Raw genomic sequence first — 25,470 nt, forward strand, 5'->3', positions numbered from 1 at the left:
AAAAGGGTTTGAGGGATGGGTAGTTATATCAGGGGGTCAGTGTGTCCTGATGTACGTATTCATCAGCAGTTGATTAAACTTCACCCCGTGAACCCGGCCACCTCTGCTAAGTGACCAAAAGTATTGATCCACCTAGGGTGATCTTTGGCAAATGTGTTGGTTATCCAATTAATGGTTCCCGGGGCGGCGGAACCATACCTGCCTCACAAATCGGTGTTTTGTAAAAGTTGGTGGGCGGTTCTCCTGCGAAGAATCATTTTGTTAATTATTGCTTATTCTGCTTTTTTTAATATCCTGTTCACAACATGATCCATCAAAGCGTGTGTGTTTTGTAAAACACAGAACCCAGTTAAAACATTAACGTCGTGATTTGGAACGCCTGTTCGGAATATAAACTAGAAGCAGGCGCTTTGAAAACAGCTTCTATGTTCCTAATTTGAATCGATAACGAAGTCGTGTTCGTAAATGCCTCTTGGGTTTGAAAATCGAACGTGCTCATCGGGTTCGGATGCAAATCCGCGCACGCGCAGCAAAAACGAACACCGCGAAGTACTTACCTGGTTTTCTTCTCAGTTTTTACGATTAATAGCGTAACTGTATAGTCCAGTTGGCGGGAGTTTCAAATAGATTCGAATGCGTAGAAAAATATAATTATGTCATAGAGAAAGAAAGGGAGTTCATTTTTAATTTAATACTTTCATAGAATAGAAACTCTTCGTGCGAAAATAATGAAATAAATAATAATAGTTGTACTTTGGTTTTATTTTTACATTATTTGGAAAACATGTAGTTTTATTTAAATACATGTTTAATGATCCAACTATTGCAGTCAGTAAAGTAAAACTGTCTTAGCTACACAAATTTGTTGATAATAAGAATAATGAAATATAAATGCATTGTTATTGTGATTAATTCGTTGAACTCCATTTAAATTTAGTTATTAAATTTGTGTTAGCTGTTTCGTCGTTCAAGACCATTATCAGACTGTGGTAATGCCACATTGAGATGACCTATTTATATGATTTTATTTACACCCACCCTATCAATATTTTCATGATGTTTCAAGTGAACCAATTTACTTTAAAAAAATCATGTATGTAATATTATTATTATAAAACTTAATAAAAAAGATCATTTATGTAAATCTAACATTATAACTAATTATAAGAAAGAAAAGATTAACAATTAACAAACAAAATAATCTGTACACTTACATTTATAGAAAAAGAAAAATTGGATAAAAATAGTGATAACAGGTATCATTTTCTTAGTTGACATTGGTTTTTAGCAAGTACCAGTCTCTGAGGATATATCTTCGAAATGATTCTTGAACGTGGACCTAAAAAGCCCTGGACGGAGTAATTCAAGAACAATTTGAAGCCGCAGGGTGGATAAGGAAAATGTATCAAAAATGCTAAAACCTACTTTATTTTTTAATGACGTATTCCATTCCTTGTTGAGACAAATATCCAACAAAATCATAAACCGTAATAACTGGATTAAAAACATAAAAATAAAATAATAATAGTTCATTTTGCACAACTTTGCATACAAAACAGTTAAAACGTTAGTAGTACAAGATGTCTGCCAGGCAATTTCGCCTTACCTTAGATTTGGCTTCAATGCCATTCATATAAATCGCACTATTTCTCTGTCCAGGGCTTTTTAGGTCCATGTTCTTGAATGTTGGATGCGGATTTGATCTGAATGTGCGTAACGTAAGGGAGATAGCAATTAATGAACCGAATGAATATTCCATTATTGTGACTGAGTATTTTGTAAATCAATTTCTGCTTGAATATTGTTCTTCTATCAATATATTTTTTTAAATATAATATTATATAAATGTTATTCAAATAGAAATAATATTCCACCTTTCTACTCGTTAGTTCTCTTGTAAGTGGATCGACATATCTTCGTTGCAAAACAAATTCAAGCAGTATTGGCGGTACCTTAAGAATTTTTTTAAATAATATTTAACGAAAATAATTTTAAGTAATCAACTTGTTTTTGAAGATATTGAGACTGTATTAAATCGTGTTGATCAAAATGAACATGACATCAACATTCTTTTCATGTAGACTAACTGATGAGATTAGGGTAATTGTGTTAATAATTGCTTATAATCGATTAAATACATTATAAATTTAAGCTCCAACACGTCACGCGTAATGGAACTTGAATATTTTGGTGTCAGTAGTTGAACTGGTTTTGAAATCAAGTGGATAAAGTGTACTTATCTTGCACCGTGGGTCGGGTTCGGCACCATTTGATGGTTCAATCAGCCTTCTGCACCGGTGCACAACCAGGATACTAGTCAAACGCGTGCCCAGTAACTGTACACGGTATGCATATGTACATCTCGCATGCAATGGACCGTTTTACGCAAGAGCGAGTCTAATTTTTGTATCCGTCGCTCATAGCATGAGTTTCGGCAATTCCCAGTTTATTCCTTTCTCCATAACATGGTATCTCCAGAGACGACGAGAAGCTTCAATGTTTCCCTCTGGTGAAAGGTGAAGGCAGGGGGTTAGAGGGGGAGATTTGGCAGTAAGATTTGATAAGAAACTGACTATTCCACATATTTACTAACTAAACACGGCTAAAGGCATTTGAAGCATAGCTAGATTCTGAATTACGGCCATACTGAAGGTATTTACCCTTCTGGTTTGAGATACAATATTGCACGGTACGTAAATTAGTATAACTCTGCACGAAAAATCGACACTGAACTGTAAGGTAGGTACCGTGATACAGGGCAACTTTTGAATCGGGAGACGATATATGCACAATTCCATCTACATCTCAAAAATTACTTGCTTTCTTTATAATGATGTTTTTCAGGCAACAAGGATACAACGACGCTTTGAAAGTTAGTTAAAATTCGTAAAATTAGTTGGTTTTTAGTTAAATTCGAACATATATTATTGTCAGCTATTTATTTGAAATTTCAGACAGAGAGATATGTAAAACTATTTTATGAATTCCTCAATGATTATAAAAGTTTCTTGTTATTTGTATTGTAAAGTATGTCAGTGTCTATCGATATACCTAATCCTTAAATATTCCTACTTGCAGTTTTTTCAAATTTTCTAATAAGCTTACAAAAATAATACATCAAAGTAGCCCCACTCCAAAAGGTGACTTTTTGATTACCATATTTTTTTACTCCCTAAGCATCATATTTTAATACATTCCGATAGTTACGTTCAGGGGATTAGGATCACAGAGGCTAAACTACAAAAACCGGTGTTTTGAATTTGCATGGTTTCGGTAATTATCATATTTATTGGTGACAAGAAACTGTATCTCGTACATAAATCCGTTTAAGAGATACAGTTAGCATATGAGCATTCCAATTTTTATTTGCGTTTATCTCAGAACTATGTTTCGTAGACAGGCGTATGATCCTAAACCCGATGTGTAATTAATAAATTAATTAATAACTAAATTTTTCGACACAGATGTTTTGATAAAAAGGTTATTTATTTTCAGAATTTAAAATTGATTAAATACATCCCATTTTCATGAACCAAAACACTTAATAATAATAGATATTTGGACATATCATTTCCATCAATATGGTTCCGGGCGTGCATCAAACATGTCTGTTAGAATGTTTCCATATTAATTCAGCAGAAAACATTCTCACTTCTGGTCTGTCCGTTTCGATTTCCCGTATAAAACAAGTATAAACATAACATACAAATCATTTTCTATGAATGAACTTGATAAGTGCAAGCTCTCCGCACCTGCAGTTTGAAATCAGCGAAGCGTTTGTCATGGCAATCATTCGTTTGGTATGCAATTTGAAAAATACGTATAATCAGCTGTGGCCGGATAATTCTACTTGCAAACGAATACATAAAATACATTTCCTACTGGGAAAGTACGGTCAACGATAAATACGTTCAAAGCGATTCCAACGTTATCAGAGACTGTCAACCATATTAACTTTTTTGTAAGGTACCTATCTCCAATTCAAAGTATAAATAGTGTACGGGACGTGTTTGCCTGCACAAGAAAAGACTGTAAATAATAAGCACCGGCACACATTAGTCCTCAACCTGATTTAAGGGTAATGATTTAAGTAAAACACGGTGAGGTGTTCTATCCAAACCATCATAAAAGAAAGACGATTCCAATCAAAATTCACATTTTAATTGCAAGTATTGAACTGGTATACAGAACGTACAAAGGGGTGTAGCTTATAGGTATTTCCTATTTTTTAGAGCCAACCCAATTCACAAGAAATAGTTATATGTATTTCAATACAACTGGAAAAACACAGATAGAAAACTGATACAATCGGAATCAATAAATTCGTGTTTTCATGTTCGATACAAATAGATTTATCGAAATTCAAAAACATTACTTTCTTCTCTTATGAAGGTTTAGTAACTGTTTAAAAATTCTTTTTTTTGGGTAGGCTTTCAGAAACTGTCGCAAGGCAATAAACCCGTATTTTCATATATCAATCTATATTGTGGTTGATTTTTATACAAGTCTACAGTTTTATTTCGAGATTGATAAAATTTCGCTGACTCGACCTTAGAAAAAAGAAGTTTTTTACACTAACTCCATACAGGATGCCTTGAGGAAAATGATTTCTGTTAGGGCCTATGTCATCTCTGGGGATGCTGTGAGGAAGGAGTGAACATGGGTATTAAAGAGACTCATTTTGTCGGAGGAGGGAAAAACAGAGGCCCGCAAATTATCCAACAGCCGAGCTGTTGAACTCGAGAACGAGTCGTAGAAGCGACCTGTTCTAATGTGACAAATGGCAAACGGGTACAAATATTAGGCGCGTATTTGGCGTGTTTCTCGATTATGCACCTGTGCCAAAGGGATCAATGTATCTCGAAGCATCTTCCATTTTAATACCGGTAGAACAAGGACAACATACATACCTGACGTCTGTGCTCTCAAGATTGCAATCCGCCTGTTAAGATATGGGAATCTACCAAACAATCTATGTGAGATTTGAAAATCCCTTATTTCCACCCCTAGAGTAGAATTTGATGAAATTTTGCACACTCAACATTCAAAATAAGATGAAAATTTCTGTGATTCTATACACTCTGCCTAAAGCCCGAGCAACGGCGGGTATTTCAGCTAGAATGTGTTAATAAAGCGTTAATAAATAAATTAAGATTTCGTGTATAAATACCGCCCTTCGTTAGTTTTGTTTTTATTTACGTCTAATTAATAATGGCCAATCTTCAGTTTCAACTTTTATTCGTGATAAATATCCAATTTTATTTTGGACTACAAGGGATTGAAATGATGTCCGTTCACTAACCGAAAATTCTGAGTTTTATACCACCGATGAATCAAATACTTTAAGATTATTTTTATTGTTACCATTGCCATGTTAACTGTCGGCTAACTTGCCCATTTATCTTGACATCTTTTGAACTTGCTTACCACAATTTCAGAATCTGTATATAGGGAGTCCGGGGGTAAAGTGCACAGCCTTAGGGAGGTTCTACATGATGGTAGAAGTAAAACAGATGAATATTTTTTATTGTAATTTTTAATTGCTCTAATTTCACTGTGGTAATTAAACTCACGATTCAACCTAATTATAGGTTTATCAATCTTACAAAGTTGATAAACTCTAATCACTACTATTCAGAGTCAGCGCAAAGAGTAAAAAAAATATCCAAACATATTACTCTTATTATTCTCTTAGTATTAACTAATCCCGGTCTGATAAATCACGAAATGCTAACGGAACATTGAAGAATCGTGGTCAAATTTATTTTCAAAGTTACGTATTTTTTAAGTGACCTAATGCCTTGTTTGGCAAAATCAACACTCCGGGCAGCACTTTTCGGTAAAAACAGTTTGACCAAATATGTATTGACCCAAATACGTTTTTTTACCATAATGACCGATAAACTAGCCACACTTAGAAGCGTTAACGAGTTCATTTTAGCAAAACACATTATTACAATTGTCTACGTATAACGAAAGACGTATTTTTCTTTGTATTTTTTGATTGGGTACTTAGAAGAAACGAATTGCAAGTAACTGTATTAATTTGTTAAAAATAAACATAACATAAAGCTGGCTGCTCTTATCTGATTGATGAAAAATTGAAGTATTTTACGGCCTCCGTGGTCGAGTGGTAAGAAGGCTCGTGACTAGCAATCCAGAAGTCACTGGTTCAAATCTCGGCGTGCAAAAGTAAATTTTTATTCGTTTTTTTAAAATAAAAACAATCATTCCCGGGATACGAATAACCTGAGAATATTTTAAAATCTCCTACTATCACCACAGTAAGCGGAAAATGATGCTTGTGTTGTATGGAGAACTTAGCCAGTCGAGGAATTGAACACACAACGCCTGGGTAGGATCAAAACGCAATGTCAACTCAGCCACCGACCGGTCAAGAGTAGTAGGTACATACATCAACTGTGTTATTTCACAATTGTCTCATTTAAAATAATATATAGAACATCTACGGTACGTTCCAGAGTGAAATATACGCTCCGTATCGCCCTGATGTAAGACCACCATTCAGAATTGAAATGGCTTTGGCCGTGTTTGTTGACCAAATCTGAATAATCAATTACTCCCTCACCTTCCTCTTTCTCATCTCCGTCCCCTCTCCACTACCTTAAGCCTTACAATACGCCCCAATTAGGGATGCCATAGTCTCACTGGCTCCAGACCAGAGGTTCCCAAACTTTTTTGCCCCGTAGACCACTTGCCAAATATATTTTTTTCCGTAGACCTGTCTGCCTGCCGAATATTGAATTTTCCTAAAACTGTGCAATGTGCATGTTTTGCTTGAATATATTAATTCTGACGATAAAAGGAACGTAGACTCTATTTATATACCTCAATTAACAACTTTACGAAATATAAAAATGCAAATATCAAATAAGTAATTTCTCAGTCTATTACAATTGTGTTAGGTGTATTGTGTCATTTACGAAACTCCTAAATGTTGACTTGAGGTAAATGGGGGTCCGCTCGTATGTACCCCCATTTGAATCTGGTGGACCCCCAATTTTTTTTCTCGCTGACGTAGACCCCTAGCAAGCCGATATCGACCCCTGGAGGTCCATATAGACCACTTCGGGAACCTCTGCTCGAGACGGTTGAGAGCAGTTGGAACTTTTATGCGGTATTCACATTACAAAAAAATAATTATAAAAGTTTTCAGAAGAAATTACTTTAAGAAACTATATGGCACAGTGCACTTAGAACAAACGAATAGAATAATATCTTTTGTTTTGTGTTAATTATTGTTTTTGAATTGTTTTAGTGAGCTGACATACAGGGCTGAGCTGCAGGAATCTATGGCTCCAAACTCCTCGCAAGGGCAGCGGGGGGCCTGGGCTGACGAGACTGCTAGGGTGAGCATCATCAAATAATTATCATCCCTTATATCACCTTCAATACTCCTTAAATTACTCCGAGGCCACTTTTTTATTAAAAGTTTGGCAGCTTTACAAAAATATTTTATTTATTTTTATTTATTTATTGCATCTCACTATACATGAAACACTTTTTTTCACATAAAAATCAACCACTAGGACTGAGCCTGTATCGAGGTTAACAATTTACATTTGAGTGAAGCAAACATAAGAGTAATCACAAACATAAAGTAATTCTACATACAAACACAAAATATTTCAAAAATAAAGAAAAAATAAGTATTAGATGTGTTACCAGATTAGTAATTTGACAGTATATTGTAACAATATTTGAACCATAACTAATCATTAATCATTATTCAAAAGAAGAAGCAAATTAGATAATAAAGACAGATAGGGTGACATTCAGTTTTTAGCAAATGCGACTTATATAAAATCTTATTATTTAAGAAAGGACAAGGATGAAAAAATATTAATACAGTCTGTCAATACAAAAATCTTAATTAAATTTTTAAATTTAACTAAAATTAACTAATAACCAAATTTCATTATAATTTTGAAATTTGCCCATTTAAATAAAATTAATATTTAAATTCACCTTTCATTTCTCAATAATTTTAAATGATGGCCAAGAACACCCTTGAAGGGTGAAAGCCAGAAATAATGTTAAAAAAAACCAAGGAATTGGTAGACTTAATATGATTTGGAAGAATATTAAACATAAGTGGTGCCTAATATAAATAATTTCTTTGACCAAAAGAAGTTTTAGTATGTACCGCCACAAAGTTCAATGTAGAGCTAATTCTAGTTGTCCGCATTTTTTGTGTTCTTTCAGCAAATTTAATATTGATAAAAAATCGACAAAGTATTTGAGTGAATTCTAGTATTATCATTCATTCTGAAGGCTTATTTATTAATGAATGTTTGTCAATTCAATAGAATCTGAATAAATTGTTCATTGGAAAAAATAATTATTGCTAATTTATTAAAAATATCTTCAAATTATTGGTAATCCGGTTAAAAATGGGATTGCAGACCGCTTCCTGATAAACTTTAACTAACTTCCTAATAAATAGGAACACATGTTCATGCACCTGCATTTGCCTTGATTATATATGATGGCGAAATGTGAAAATATAATGATTTTTACGAACACGTATTCCGACATCGTGATAAGACTCGAACATTCCTCTTTTACTAAAAATTTAACAGGAAATTTATCAATTCATTCGTTAAGGCACTGCAATCCCGTTTTTAACCGGATTGTGAATAATTTGAGAAGATTCTTAATAAACGAGCAATACCTACTCATTTTTCTCCGTGTATTCACAAAACATTTAAGGTTAAAAACGAAAAATTTCGTTTATTTTAATTAATAAATATGGTAAGAAATACAAAAAAAGAATACAAAATTTCATGTCCTATGATATCATATTAAAATCGGCAAACAATTCATCATTGCACAATCTAACGCTAAATTCTGCGAGTTTTTAAAAACTGCTTTGTTCTGCGAAACGCAAAACCTACTTAATTAGTTATGTTATATACTTTCTCGAATAACTTCAAATTAGTTAAACGCTTCGGTTGTCATCGTTATAAATGAAAGTGTAATGCAAAGATTACGTAGATAATGTATTGCATAAAGTCTTCATAAAGAGACGCGTTTGGAATTACGAGCCTCGAAATATAATTCAGCAATTGAGATGGTTTTAATTACTCAATTCGTGTTTCATAGATTCCCTCCTTATTTGTAATTTCCCGGAACAAAGCAAAGATCCATAGACAAAAAGATAGCCGATCTTTTATAATTTAGTATGTTCGATAATTGCACGGAATTTCGTCTTATACGGAACAAATTGGGCGCGAAATAAATAGCGTGGGATGTACAAAACAATACTATTAATGTTGAATAGCCATATTTTCGGCAGAATTTTCGAAAATCATCCATCATAATTAAAAGTCTCTAAATACGCTATTATCGCGTCGTTTTGGATACAAGAGTTTTTTCCGTTGTTTAATTTACAATGGTAGAAAACTCTCACTGGAATTTTAATGACAGGTCTCATTTTTCAGTATAATATTAATGAAGTTGATTTTTTAAACAAATTTTAACTTGATGACATGTGAACTGTCTTTATTTTGGTTTACTAAAACGTGAGAACGTGGCTTAAAATTTTCGGTCAATCTTGTAATTTAAACGTATTACTGTGATTTATTTGTTAATTCCGTGTGTCAGATAACTAAATGGTTAAATTAGAATTTGTGATCTCTATCGATTGGCGCCAACCAAGTATTAACAATAAATCAGTATTTTTTTTAAACTTAATAATTATCAGTTAATAAAACAGAATAATGTGTGTTTATGTAATACATATATCGAAAGTTGTATTTCATGTGTACATTATTCCTTCAGTAGAGCTAATATCATCTTTGCTTTTACATATATTAATTGTTTGCATATTTATGAAGGAACATAGAAAAATTAAAACCTTTTAGATTTCATGATGGTATCTTCATAAATATGTTTCTCTATCTCTACTTGTGTTATCCTTAATCACCAGAGCTTTTAACTAAAACTATTTCCAAAATAATAAAAAATATGGGCCTCTTATTTCATAGAATTTAAAAACCAACTATAGGGTTTTGTGAAAGTTCTATTGAAGTTATGTCACATAATATTTTATCACATAATTATGGGCCAATTGTTTCAAAAACTGAAATAATAACAAAACTTGAAAGGAACTTTCAAGAAACTTGAAAATTAGCCATGAAATTTGATGAATTGTTGAAATTCTGCGAAACAACTGGCCAACAAACAGTTTTTAGGTACAGTGGCAAACAGCTATCTAAAATAACAATCATTGAAGTGGGCTCTTGGAATAACCGTGATTTGAACAATCTTTAAAATGGAACAAGCTTAGTTAAGCAAGTACCCACCTATTACAATTATCTATACAATTCAATATTGCTCTGAAAGCTGTATCCGGCACCGATGCCTAGTTATTGAAATATAAATGAGTTCCTACTTAATTAAGTACTTACCTACCAACGTATCCTATATAACTGTACCATCAACCATAAGAAAGAAAGATAAAGTCGTATGATTATTCTTCTCTTTCGGGGTTGTTTGCCAATTAAAATTATAGTAATTTGAACACTAGCAAATAATCTGTTACTTACAGTGATGAATAAAATGATTTCCATCGGAAGTGTAACAATGTTACCGAGTAATAAAGAATGCTCTCACTTCGATGACCACGCGTAGGTCTCCATTAAACCAACATTAATTCATAAACAACACATTATTTGGAAACGATTTCATTGCATGTTTATGGGGGGAATTGACTTGACATCTACATAAACGATTGAATAAAAGTATTCAATTTACATTATGATAAAGTTACTTTAGGGTAGATCCGATCTGTTTCATTGGTCTTAGTGTTTTGAATTTTTATAGTAAGCAATAAAATAAACAATTTTATAGTAATCAAACAATCACGTATTTTTGTAATTTTAGTTTAAATTTGTTTACATTTTCCTCTAATTTTACACCAGGTTTTTTTCTGAGGGGGAGTCTTATTTAATTTTTTTACTTTTTCTTAGAAATTCAATTGAAATATGGACATTTATTATTTTGTATATTAAAAATAAAGCATTAAAGCAAACAATTTGATTAAATAACAAGGTATTTAACTCCATCAAACATTTTCTTGATTTTCGTATATAAATTTATATTCAATATAATTCTCCAAGATATATTTTGTAGTATTGTCATTTGTTTCATTAGTCTATCGTTGGCAAAGAATATAATACTGCTACAGTAATTAACGTGTGGTACAATGTTTGCGTTGTATTCCTTTTTATTGGAGACTGTTTAGGACTATTTTTAACAGTGAATATAAATATATTCACATTTATCATTGTAACTATCAGTATGACTCTTTTTGTTGGTGTTACTCGTTTTCCAATGTTCATAAATTTTGTTTTATTTATATTCAATTTTAGTTAATTTTTCTTCAGCCTCATTGCTACACGCATTGCTGTGGCTTAGTCTGTCTGTGAACCAAGAGCAAAAATAGATCGTGTTGCTTTTTCGTCCAACAGATGGCGCAGTTTAAAAAAATCATGTTTTTACCTGAAACGGATGACATCTATATAGTCAGCAAAGAAAGGAGTGTAAGGAGAATATATGACGAAATGTGATTGTAGCAGAAGTCGGGGACGCCCTAGGAAGACATGGCATAGTCAATTTTATCAGATACTTGATTCGGGCCATGTCAAGAGTCAGATTATGAGACGATGTATGAATGTGAATGAGGCAAGGAGTGTATGCCAAGACCGAGTTGTTTGGTAGTTCGTATTCTCTGATTACCCCTGTGGCAAAACGGCGTGTTGTTTAAATAGGTAAGTAAAAATACACAACTCAACGAAATCAACCTAATAAATGAATATTTGATTTCTGAACGAATTAGTGAACAAAAACATCACGTGTTAATTTTTTACATAATCGTTTAATTAGTTTCCATTGCCAACTGAAACTAAAAAAGGATATTACAGAGGTACTTACTTTGCTAAATGTTAATGTATATTCCTCTGGCCACATATCAATCTAAACAACTTCAAGGTTTTTATAACTTACACGCACCTTCAATTACTTACAATGATATATTATTACACACATGAAATATGTGTAATAACCTTACTTTAATATCAATATTACAATAATAAAATCACTTAACTCCTTTAAATGGCTTCAGTGATGTGGCGTAAGCGAAGTAAATCAAATATAATTTGCAAAATGACTCGCAAAACGACTGATCTTAAATCATGGGAAATTATTCACGAGTTGCAATATTTTTTTATACCCGTTGATTACTCAAGTTTTTTTCAAAATTATAGATGCCGAATGCTAATTAATAACTTTGTATAATTGCTTCGTTATAATATGTAAGGTATAACTGATGTCCATAGTTTTAGCAAAAACATAATTGCGTACAAATATCGTGATAAGACTTGTTTTTCAGATTAAAATTGATTACTCTGTAAAAAGCGTATTTAATACTATAGATTTTTACAACAAAACTTTAGATTTGTACTAAAATAAAGCCACCTACGCCGCCCCCCATAGACACTCTTCATTATATATTTATAGCAAAGATTATATATAGATAGTTTGATATTGAAATGATATCAATTTAGTTTTTCCAAACACATTTATTGAAGTGAAACTTCTTTACGCGCGTTATGCAATTTCGAGGACCGGAGTAAAACCAACTCATGACCGTCATGAAAAACCGTGATCATTTCGCTATAGGAGCCTAGCCAATATTATATACCTACTTTAGGTCACTCTCCAAACAAAGCTTCGCGGTCTAGAGGCAGAGCGCCCGATTGTCGTCGTGAAGAACCGAGGTTCGATCCCCGCTTTAACTATTTTTTTTTCTTTTTGTGATTTTTTTAATAATATATATTTTTTTAAACTGATAAAATGCTCTCGTGCTGCGACTTTTAGATATTTTTACCATATATATTTTGGTCGAATACGTAATAACCGCGGCCTAGAGGCAGAGCGTTCGACACTCGTTATGCAGGACCCGGGTTCGAATCCCATATTTTTATAACTTTTAATTTTTTTTATCATATGCTACTTATAAATATGTCAATAGACAGAAAAAAAGAGAGAATGAAATGAAAAGAGAGAGAGAAGAATAATAAAAGTTTCACTTACGTCGTGCGTAGGCTTGCCACACACTGTACTTTTTTCTTAAATTTGAAAAGTTTTATGTTAAAAATTTAAGCTCTTGATGTTTAAAATACCCTCTACACAGCAGCCCCAAAGATGACATAGACCCCGGGGGAAACCGCAGATGTCATGTCTATATATGGAAAATTAGTACTATGGAAAGAAATAACAGCTTTCGAAAGGTCAATCGATCGTCAGTTCTTAGAATTATTATTTCACAAACGATTGTCTCTACCAGTGCTATCATTGAAATTCTTGAATCGAATTCTATTCCATAGGTCAAGTATGAATAGCCCATCGACGAAAACCAATGGTGTAACAATTTGTTAGTGAAGATGAAAGAGGTCACTTAGAGGAAACGATGTCCATCTGAATTACTGCAAAGTGCGGGTTTAATGGTTAGACACTTATTTTATGGTGTAAGACAACGTTACCATGATTTATTTTATTTACAAACTGGCGCTCCAAGTTTAGGATTGTGAAGCTAAAAGCATGTCTTAAATATTTAACTCGGATCACATTGCCTTTCAAAAACATTGCCAATTTTATTTATAATTATAATAAGAAGAGTTAAAAAATATCGTGTATTATTTTTGGGTTATTATGCCATGTTGCGGTTCCTCCTTCTTCAGCCAACGTTTCCGACAGCGTTTTAGTGTCCATCATCAATCAAAGATTTGGTCAAAAATTTAAACTAAAGAAATTCACATTTGAAATATAGAATTATTAATTACTTAGTTTTCTGATTAAATGTAAGTACCTTCTTTATTGCTAGTTTTTGCACAATCATCCAATTTTCAATTTTGTTCCAAACTTGAAAATATTAAAATAAATTTGAGTTCATTACACACGACTTTTCGCATGACAGACAACCGAAATGGATATATTTAATATCAAATGTAAAATATTTGCTTAAATTTTGAATTGACAATTTAATTTTAAACAAGAAAATATATAAGACAAATCACTAAAACTACATTACCAATGCCACTGTAATTTGTGGGATTCAACAAAGTGCTTATGCTTAATTTGGTTGCCTAAACATGTTACCTAGATCATGCATCTTGTTAGTGAGCGTATCTGATAGTTGGTTGTGTATGTATTACAAAAGAATTTTTCCATTTTGTCTTGTGTTCTTAGTCGGTACATGGAATTTAATAGTGGCGACGATGGCAGGGCTGTCAATTAAGTTAAAAATGACTCTCTGTAATACAATTCTCCTTTGAATTGTGGTAGCGTGAGGACCCAACATTTGACGCAGGACAACTATAATATAGGATTTATCGGTACGTACCCGACAAACTTTAACCAGCTATTCCTTAGCACATTTGGAGTAAGAAATGTTATGGGCACTTTGCTGTCCGGTAATATTTTTTTTAATAAAAAATGTCACCAATATTTAATCCTTTGTTAAAGTTTGAAAACCCATCTGACAATATTTTATTCGAGTTTCGTTGAATAATGTACGTACGTACCTACATTGGCGCGCTTTTACAATCACAACGAAATGGCATAGCACCATTCGTCTCATTTTAATAATATTTAGTGTGTATGAAAGAGCGAGGACGATTTTTTACACGCTTGCTGAAAACAACTGTTGAACATGAGAAACAATGCCTATTACAGTAACGGAATGTGGAGTTTTTTTTTTTGATAATTGAAAAAAAAACATTTTTTACTCCAAATGTTCTAAGGAATAGCAGGTTAAAGTTTGTCAGGGACGTGCCGATACACCCTGTATATACATATTATATCAGTTGGTGGTTGGAAAATCTGTTATAGCGCCCGAATCTTTAGTGACTGGCAGGACATTTGCGGGGACCGACATTAGTCTGCAGACCACCGGGTTTGTGAACACTGGCTTAAATCATATTATCATCGTGACTGCCTTTAGCAAATTGTTGTCAGTAAACTAGTATTTTGAGGAAAAACTTACATATTCACCACAACTCGATCACGCATCTCCCTCCAGTGGATACGCTGTGATTACGGAACGGTATTCAATACCGATTCGACCGGATCTTGGCCGGAACGTGTAACATTATGTCTAATGTTGGATGTATGAGGTCTACTCAGACCCCAACGGTAACTCTGAACCGAGGAAAGCTGTTAATGGGTTGAATCGGCGTTGAAGAAAATAATGATGGATAAGCTTAGTGGAACTTCTAAAGAATAATGGATGGGTAAGGAAGATGGACAATTGCAAGAATATTGACCATAGATAAAAAGGTCGCACTTTCTTAACCTGGTAAAATCATAGCCAATTGAATAGGGTTGTTGTTGTTTTCCACATTTACTGACAGTCAGTGGCGCATCCAAAATTTCGTGTTGGGAGCGAGTTAAAGAATGAAAATATACTACATACGCATTATTATTATTTTTAATTTCAATAAAAATAATAAACACAAAACAAAGGTTTGACTGATGTTAAGGATACATGATTATACACAAAAATATTTTAATCTTTCTTTTGATATTTTGATTTTTATTTCTATTTTCTTTATAATATTTTTTTATCAATCAGTTTAATTTTTATTTCTATATGGTTTCTATAAAAATATATTTTTTTGAACTTTTGTTTAACCATAACATGTCCTTTTCCCTTATTTTTTCAACAAAATATTTTTTTGTTATTCTTACATAAATCATGTACGACTACCATAATACGGGCATGCGCCTAGTAATGTAGGTAGATGAGAAAATCACCAAAATTGGAATTTATATAAAATACAAAATATTTATTTATATTGTTCCCACAATCAATCCCAATTTTGGAAATGACACTTAAATTCAGTACAACTCAAAGCTTAGAGTTTATTGAAGCAGAGTTACAGAGTCAAAACGGAAATAAGCATGTTTAATCATTAGTATCGAAAAAGTTTGTTAAAAAATTGGGCTAACTTCTTATTTGAAACATTCTCCTTTAAAATTAAATTAGTTAGATTATTAAAAGCAATCTATATTTTGGACGGAATGCTTCGCGGTATCGCGGAAGTGTTTGGGCGTATAATGCTCTCTGCTAATGATGCGTTTTAAATTAAACGATTATATATTTCCAAATGTTACCTTTATTCAACACACAATATTTACATACCGAATTAACAAAATCGGAGAATCTGGAATCACTTGCATCCCGAAGTCGCTCGAGACAATATTACGACCGGGGCTTTAAATATGAACCGCTGTGCTGGTTTGCCGGAACGCGCGTGCGTCGCAGTGAGGCGACAAACAAGATCTTGCCAGTGTCTAAAATTAATATTTCATACAGGGCAAAAATCGAAGTAGGAAAAGCGCATAAAATGTTTGTTGAAATGATGTGTGTACTCAGTGACTGTACTATACTCATTAATGAGTTGCGGAAATTAAGAGTAGATACGTAGATGAAGATAAAGTAAGACAATGGAAGAAATTTCGGTTTTCTCAAAGTGTTCATAATATGCCTGCCTTCTTCTGATGTACTTTTGAAGGTTAGTTTGTGTTTATTTATATTATGTTATTTGGCATTATAGTATCACCATTACATTGTATCATCTTCGTTCCCTCCTGACCGCGGATCACAGTTAGCCTTCGCCGATCTTCAAAATTCAACAATGGGCCACAAATTACAAGTTGTGAAATGAACCCCATTACCGTTCTCGCTCCCGGCCTGTTACCGGTCTGGACCGACCGTAATACAACATAATCATTTGCTTTTTACTGCGGGCTTTTACATCACGTTTTCATAATGTAAAGGTCACTTGAAATCGTAAACGAAAAAAATCATCAAAATATATCGTTGTTAGATATAGATTACACTATTATACTAGTTTAAACCCCGTGAAAAATCACGGGGTATTATAAATGTAGTATTTGTGAAACTTAAAGAATATAAAAATTTATATTTGACTCAGGATCATTGCCGATCAAACATTGACAATTTTAGAGACTGTCTGAAATCTACCTTTTAAATGAACACCGTTAGTAAACTTAAAAAATTATGACATCTGTTGAAAATTTTAACAAAAGAAACACACATTTTTAATGTAGGATTATTAATCAATTAATGCTCGGTGCCTACTTTATCGCTTGTCTGAATTGAAGTTCAAGTATTTATTGTACCGTAGTTACAGACAGAATCACAACCGAAATTATAATTTTTAATCGAATTTGTAGTTTTAAGTCTTTTTCTACAATGTTTTTGATTTTTAGAAACAAAAAAGCTAGCATTTTTATGATAGATAAAAGTTGGTGTTATACGAGAAAAGTTGTCGACTACAAATCGGGATGTGATTACAGCTTCAATTTGAGAGGCGGGTATGGGTACCGCCGCCCCGAGAACCGTTTATTGGAAACCAACACTTTTTCCATAGGTCACCCGAAGTGGTTCGCTACGTTGGATATTTTTATGTATTTTCAACAGGGGTGTATCATTTTCGGGCTTTGTTTAAAGTATGGTAATAATAAATAAACAGTTATAATGTATTGTTTAGAAATAATTTGCAAAAGTTGTTCATGCGATCATAGAATTTGCGTTTGATTAACGTGTTTTTTAACTGAATTGATTGTTGTTGTCACATTATCAAGACGCATGTATATTCTTGACCTTTTCGGGTACAAGATAATTCGTATCACTATATCTAAATAATTTCATTAGCATTATTTGTAAAATAATATATTTTCAATAATTATTATTCTTTCACCATAAAACCCAAATAACTCATTTCTACAATAACCCCATAAAAGCCTCGTATAATGAACCTACCATTGGACAAATTGCCATCTTTAATGGTTTCGTTGTTTCATCGTGGATTTCTACAATTTTAATTTTTACTCTAAAAGTAATTTAATCGCCTTGACCTTACAATAAATTATTGCAATTATATCAAAGTAATTGAAGAGAAGTGCAATTATCTTTTAATAATAACGAATTCAAAGTAATATTTAGATTGTATTCGTGAGGTGCACAAGTATATGAATTGCCCCAGATTAGTTCGGATGGACCCATTCCTGCGCTCTGTTGGAGAACAGGTAAAGAGTATTGTAGTGATGAGAATATTCCGAGTCAATATTGAACGCAAACAATGATTCCCCACACAGTAATCACACATAAACAGTTTATGTTTTAATTAAAGACATTACTGAGACAAGTGGGTCGTTTTCACTTCACTGCGGTTTGTGACTTCAAGTTATTCATTGAGACAAATAATATGCGGCATCAAAAAAATTATTTAAAATATCCTGTTCAATTATATGTTTGAAAAAACACATTAAAAACGTGACAGAAAAGTGTTGTGAATGGATCTGTAGTAGTAAAATCTCCATCACAGCAAATCTCGTGTCGTTTATTTAGGCTAAAAACTGTTATAATTATAAGGAACTAGTGTCTAGGATGGCATGGAGGTTAAGGTCCTCTCTTTAAATTTATTATAATCTTTGTACTGCCCGGAACCTCACTACTTCCCGCACCTACCGTGTAGGAGCGATCTATCACTACAGACATCTATCAGATAACTCTATAACCTCTATGATCTATCTACATTAGAGACATCTATGTCTCGTAGCTCGAACTATCACAGTAACGTTCATCACTCTGGATCTAATTTCTTACAGCGTGGAGCGAATTGATTATTAAAACATCGTTTGTACACGAGAAAACTTACTGATTAACTTATATTTTATTTTAAAAAACAAGTAATTTTCTTCGTTATTTGTTAAAAACGGGACTGCAGGCCTTCAAAGAATGAATTGACCGAATTCCTAACAAAGTATCAGTCAAAAGCGAATGTTTTATGAGAACGGCAGAACACGTGTTCATACAAACATTGATATTAACATACTTATATTGTCGCATTCCGTCATGATATTTATTATGAAAAAGTCACGTATTCTCGATATATTCTGAATGAATAATATTTCATCAGGAAATTGCCATGCTATGAATTTTTTAACTGAATCATTTTTTTTCCGTGAAATATTCGCATAAAAAAAATTGTATTATCAATTGGTTTATTCCCATCTTGGATTTTTAGAATTCTTACGATATCTTTAGCAGAAAATTCTAAAATCATAAACCCAGCTTGAAAAAACCGGCCTTTGCGATCTAAATCTAAACTTTCCATCGGAGAGCAAATTCTTTCATGGAGGTAATCGGCTAATCGCATTTATAAGAACGAAACATTTCAAAACAATATGAATGATGATTTCAACAACACATTTTGTTCTTCTGTATTCTATGATTCAGAGGGATTTGTTTATACGTGTGTTTATTATTCTTACATTCATAAGTCAAAATATTTTTTGGATTAATTTATTTTAGTACAAGGGTTATGTTTAATAATGTCACGTTTGTCTCGGAAATGCTATTATTTTTTTATTTCTACCCAATTTGGGAGGCGGGTGTAGGTACCGCCGCCCCAGGTGTCTAGGTCACCCCAAGTGGTTCACTAGGTTTGGTGATTTAGGAATATACACATTCTATTTTTGTCACTCCTCTACACACTAATCCCTAGATTCCTACCTAACCCTTATATCTTTTATATTCTCAGAACCTCCTTTTTATTTTCTTAAAAAAGACTCTCCACACAGCATCCCAAAAGATGACATATGCCCCGAGGGACATTATTTTCTTCACGGCCTCCTGCGTGGTGTTAATTTAAAAAAATGAAGAGAACTGACGTGTTTGTTCATGAACTCACCTGTGCAGAGTGCCACGTACTTTCTGAATGTAGTTGATCAAAAGATCGATATGTTTTCATATCTTATAACGCACTTAAAAGGTTTTTGTCACTGCAAATAAATTTTTTAAACTGTATAATTATAACGACTTAGACCTCAAATCTCTAATATCATAAAACAATTGTACAAATTAAATTGAATAAAAATATTTATTTTTTATTATTTATATTTCGTGCTAGAGCAACACCGATGAGTTACAAAACTCATTGTAGGACGAGAAGAACTTAAAATACATAGATGGGAGTAAACAGGTACAATTTTATATTGGTATTTTGATATCAACATTATAAGTTTAGAAAAATATCATTATTATAAGTTTCACATACAATCAGTACACAAAAATAAAAAGGGGGGTTAAGTGGAACAAACAAGAAGAAACAAAAAAGCAACAGACAGGGATATACACATAACCACAGAGCCAAGGTAGGAATTTAGAAGAAGGTACTTACCCACATTGGTAAAAATAGATTATGCTCGAATAAAAATACAGGTGATAGAAAAGGAGAGAGAAAGAAACAAAGCAACATACAACACGACAGTAATTATGTATTTTCGTTTTTACATTTTTTTTAAATATTCTTTTAAGGCCTTACTTTGAATTTTTGGATTATGTTAGATTAAATATTAATTGGTAAAATTTTTAAATATCGACTCCTCGTACGATAAAGATCGTCTGTCAAATATGTTACACAGATAATTTTTTTTAAATATGACAAGTGCGTGAAAATATGTTAATGTAAATAAAAAATTAATCTATCAAAGCATGATTTAAATAATATTATCTCTACTCATCGCTAACCCACGTAAATCACCATTTATTTCTGCCGGCAAACTTTCTTTAAAAATACAATAGACATAGACATAATGCCTAGGCACTGTGTACATTTATCGTGATACACCTTGAATTTTTTCTCCTATTTTGGTTCTATCCAGTTCTCTGTGTAGGCGGCTATAGTATATTTATTGATTAACAAGTTTAATTAATAGAACACGATATTATTTGTATTTGGATTTTTAAGTAGGAAGAAACTGTTGTTATGAATGGTCGATACTGCGTAGGTGATTTCGCCAGTCTTCCCACGGGTCGGTAAGCAATCGACATAAACCAAATGCCTGCCTAGAAAAGTTCCACTCTGTGCTGCAGACCGGTACCTTACCATGGCGAACTTTTCTTTGCAGGACCCTTGGGACGACGGGCTTATTCTTATACCTACTTTTCGATCGTGATGACGTTAATATGAGTTAAATTAACGTCAAATGAACGTCTTTAAATCAATCGTGTTTCGGGCGTAGGAAGACGTAGTTGTTCACTAATCTTATCGAAAAGACTAGCCGGATGTGCATTTTTAAATAAATAAATAATTCAAGTTCAACTACTAAACAAAAAAAACGGAAATTTAAAATAATATATTTATTAATCATTTATTTACCTATAATTTTGACATTTAAAGATGTGTTTTATGTAAGATATAAATATAGATATGGAAGTGATGAGATCAACAACGTTTATTTATTATTTTTTTGGTAAACTAATGTTTAAGACAAGATTTTTTATATAGCACAAAGGGTAACAATTATTTTATAAGCAATAATTATTAGCCTGAAACACTCATCCACATTGAAAAATCTCCTAATATCTCTCTAATAATTTTTAACAACGTTTATGATAAAAAAATTTCAGCGACTTATACATTTTTTAAAAATGATAGTCAGTTATATTTCTGATAATTCCTTGAGCTAAGATTTGCTAAACTTAATGAAGTTATTAATTGAATGAATTTGATTAATACTAGGTGGGAGATTGTTATATAACTCATCGAAAACTTATCCACATTGGTAACTCTTATGATATGTTAGCTAATTTTTTTAATATGCCTCTATTGATGTATAAAGCTGTACTAATTATAAATTTTAAAAGGCTTTTTGTTTTTGTTTCTACTTCATTTCTTTCATTAACTTTATACTAATGTTTATACTTTTTCTCGTTTACTTATATAATCTAGTTATTTTTCCTTTCTTTCTTCTTTCTATATTGCACTATGACTGTCAAAAACTACCATGTACATTAATCACACGTGTGCCGTTATTCTAAATGAATAAATAAATTAGCCTCTGTGCTTTGCATAAAAACCTTGTCTTGTAAACATAAGTTTATCTCCAAAAAAAATAATACTTTTATATCAAGCAATCGAATAAATTCATTATAAAGTTTTGTGCAATGCTAAGGAAGAATAAAGGCACCTTATAAATGATATTTCATTTTTAAAAATCGGATATATAATAATTATTCCTTATAAATGGGAACACGTGTTCCTACACCTGTATTTGCCTTAATAATCTCTAAATAGTATACAATATAAGTCGCTATCCAGGTCTGTCTGTTTTTGCTCTTAGTTCTTCTAAACTTCGCAACTAATTTTGATAGGATTTTCATTATCATTTAGAGTATTTGTTCCCGGAAGGTTTATATATATAATACATTCATATTGTATTTTTAGAAAGTAGAGAAAAGTCGATGTTTTGTAATCAAGTCGTAAAAAGATTATTTTCGGGCGCTTAAATTGCTAACGCTGCCTAAACCTTATGAGATATATCAAAATAATGTTCTACGGAATTGTATATCTTAAAAAGGCCTACAGAAAAATCTGCCATGATATTTGTATATCTCCTAGGATAATCCCCAGCAACCCCGAGTACATGTCAGCAAGTATAAAATAATGAAATGCGATTTTTTATGAACACGTGTTCCAACTTCGTGACAACGAAGTTGTCATAGATTACAGATAATAGACTACATTAGTATTTTACTGAAACCTATCAATTCATTCGTTAAAGGACTGCAATCCCGTTTCTAACCGGATTGCGAATAATTTGAAGAGATTCTTAATCAAAATTCAGTATTAGTAATATTTCTCCTTGTAGAAGGATTATATACCTTCTGGGGAATTCATACATCGTTAATTCAGAGTATGCACGTTTACTCTGAATTGACGAATTAAATGATTTCTTGTAAAACAACCTACCACTTTGTTTTTATGTCTCAATTCAATATATTTAACCTCAGTGCTTTATGTACCATCCAGAACATACAATACCACTTAGTGATGTAATTCACAATCGTGATGAAATCATTGTTTTGCCAATTTGGCCGATCTCCCTTGTCACACCCGTTATGCACACTGAACCTCCATTAGCAGAGAACAATATTAATTTTAGGTGGAGAACGATGCTTTTTTGTAAAAGTATTCTTCAAATCATCAATTTCTTTAGCGTTCTTTAAACCGTGCACCATAAATTGAGTCATTATTTGAATGAAATAGAAACTCGATAATACGCGTTGTTATAGTGTAGCATCACGTGATGAGAGACACATGCTGCTCTGGTTTAAAAGTGTTTATAATAATGTCCTAAAGAAGACAATGATGAAGACTGAATCATTTTATTGACTGCCTTGGAAACAGGGTCACTTCGATGATTGTTAAGTTTAGAAAAGACTGGCAGATTTTAAAATATAATGAGCCATAGTGATAACAAAGAAATGAGCGCAAAATGCAAAATAGGTAAAAGTGCTAAGATATTGTTGAAAATATGTGTTTGACCTAGGTAATTTGAATGCAAATACAGAACTGTACGCAAATTCAACACATCACGCGTTTGTTATAAGTATTTTCGTGTGGATGTTGCCAGTCTGGGTATTCTGTAATTCTGCTGTTAATTGTTTAATTCAATAGACCTTCAAATTTGTTTAAAGCTGTACTAAAGATTTTTTGCAAAGAAAGACAAACTTTTTCTGGTTACAAATAACCCTAATTAATTAATTAAAATAAACAATATTTCATTCGTCCACTCCTTAATTTTGGATTAGTGAACAAAATACACAACCAAACTGCCACCGAAAAGGTCAACATATTAGGAAAAATTCTAGGAGGATATTTTTGAGAAAAGGAATGATTGAACATCAGTCTTGAAGAGACCCATGATGTAGGAAAGAGATAACAAAGTGGCCACCAAATCGTTCCATAACATAATATTACAATCATTCCACAGTCGAGCAGTTGAACTCAAAAACGAGTCATGGAAGTGATCCGTTCTCACGTGACAAATGTCAATCGTGTACATATGTTGGGCCCGCGTTAGGCGTTTTTCCCGACTATGCACCGGTGCCGAGGAGATCAATGACGCTGGTTCCTCGAAGCATCTTCCATGTAATACTAGTAGAACAAGAACAGCATACCATAAGACAGAGGAATCTATCAAACGGTCCACCTGTTTCTGCAAGAGTTCTTTTCATGTATGTTGAGGCTCCAGATTAGAGGTGGTTGCCAAATTCAACAGTGGGGCGCACTTGCGATTTAAACATAATCATCAGTTGTGTGCCATTAAAGTACTCGTATATGTAGATACAGTACGCCCAGCTTCTGAGAGGCTAACTTGATCCTGGCTTCTATGGAGCCCCCGTACTTAAGCTGGTCACTTAGGTCTTATAGTATAGCATATCAATGCGTTATAGTGAGACTAGCCTATTTACATTGGACTTAATGGACGGCAATGGAAAATATAACAAGACAAACGAGTTAAACTCAGTTGTAGATAAATATTTTGCACCTACGACAACTATCTCTATGAATGGATAGTACCTTCAGTAATTCTTGACGATATTAACTCACGTTACTCATGCGAAGCCAATAGTCTGGTTTCTGGCTCCGTGGTCCAGATCTAACCTAATTCTTCGGCAGAAAGTAGTTAACGGTCCGCTAAACCTGAGATAACCGTAATGGAAACTGCACCGGGGGCAAACACCAGATTTGCAAGGTTAGCCTATGTAGGTCGCTAACTGATCTCTTCACAGGTTTGCTCCTTATTTGATATTTACTTCTGTAAGTCGTGATTTAATCAATGGCCTATCATATCAGTGCGACGGAATTTATCTGTCGCCTACTTTCGCAAATTTAACAATAGTGTGAAAGGAATCGGATATTAAAAATGCTTCTATTATTTGTATCGGCTAGTAGCGCCGACACGTGAAAATCACGAAATCTGACTTTACTTGTTAAGATTAACCGTAAGAAATTTAAATAAAAGAAATCCACCTTTAAAATAAGGATTATTTAAAAATCTTTAATATATAGGTAGGTATTATATCGCTGGTCTGAATTCTTGAAATAATTAATTCCAATGTTGAAAATGACACATTCATTCAAAAAAAATCCGAGTTTAGAACTGGAGTTACAATCACCGACAGATCCACAGCCGAAATTAGTATGCTTGATGATGATAATTTAATAAAATATAGTTAGGTTCTTTATCGCTTGTCTGATTTTTTTTACATCAGTTCCATTGTTGAAAAAGACAATTAAAAAAAAAAATTGTGATAAATTTTGAAAATCCTTCTTAAATTTAAAACAAATCTAACTTCATTAAAATAGACGGACGCACAACTGAAATTAGTATCCTTAATGACAATAAAATAACCTTTGACCAAATTGTGACCAACTGTGATCAATTGTTGACAATTTTAAATTGGAAAAAGCTGAAACACACCGAGAGTTTTACCGTTTAAATATGAAATATTCAAAATGGCGCTGATCGACAATTAATCCTTGGGCATTGCACTTGTAAGTT

General features: G+C 32.8%; 1 protein-coding gene across 1 annotated transcript in view; it reads left to right on the top strand.

Moving 5' to 3' along the window:
• mwh (multiple wing hairs) overlaps nucleotides 1-25,470 on the top strand; it is a 204,123-nt gene that overhangs the window by 129,964 nt on the left and 48,689 nt on the right. The window contains exon 3 of the mRNA XM_089638341.1: nucleotides 7,280-7,370. Coding sequence (XP_089494467.1) covers nucleotides 7,280-7,370 — 91 coding nt within the window. The remainder of the gene's footprint in view (nucleotides 1-7,279; nucleotides 7,371-25,470) is intronic.

Source organism: Hesperophylax consimilis, chromosome 12, assembly GCF_061612785.1.
Source record: "Hesperophylax consimilis isolate HC1 chromosome 12, BYU_Hcon_1.0, whole genome shotgun sequence".
NCBI classification, from domain to species: domain Eukaryota; kingdom Metazoa; phylum Arthropoda; class Insecta; order Trichoptera; family Limnephilidae; genus Hesperophylax; species Hesperophylax consimilis.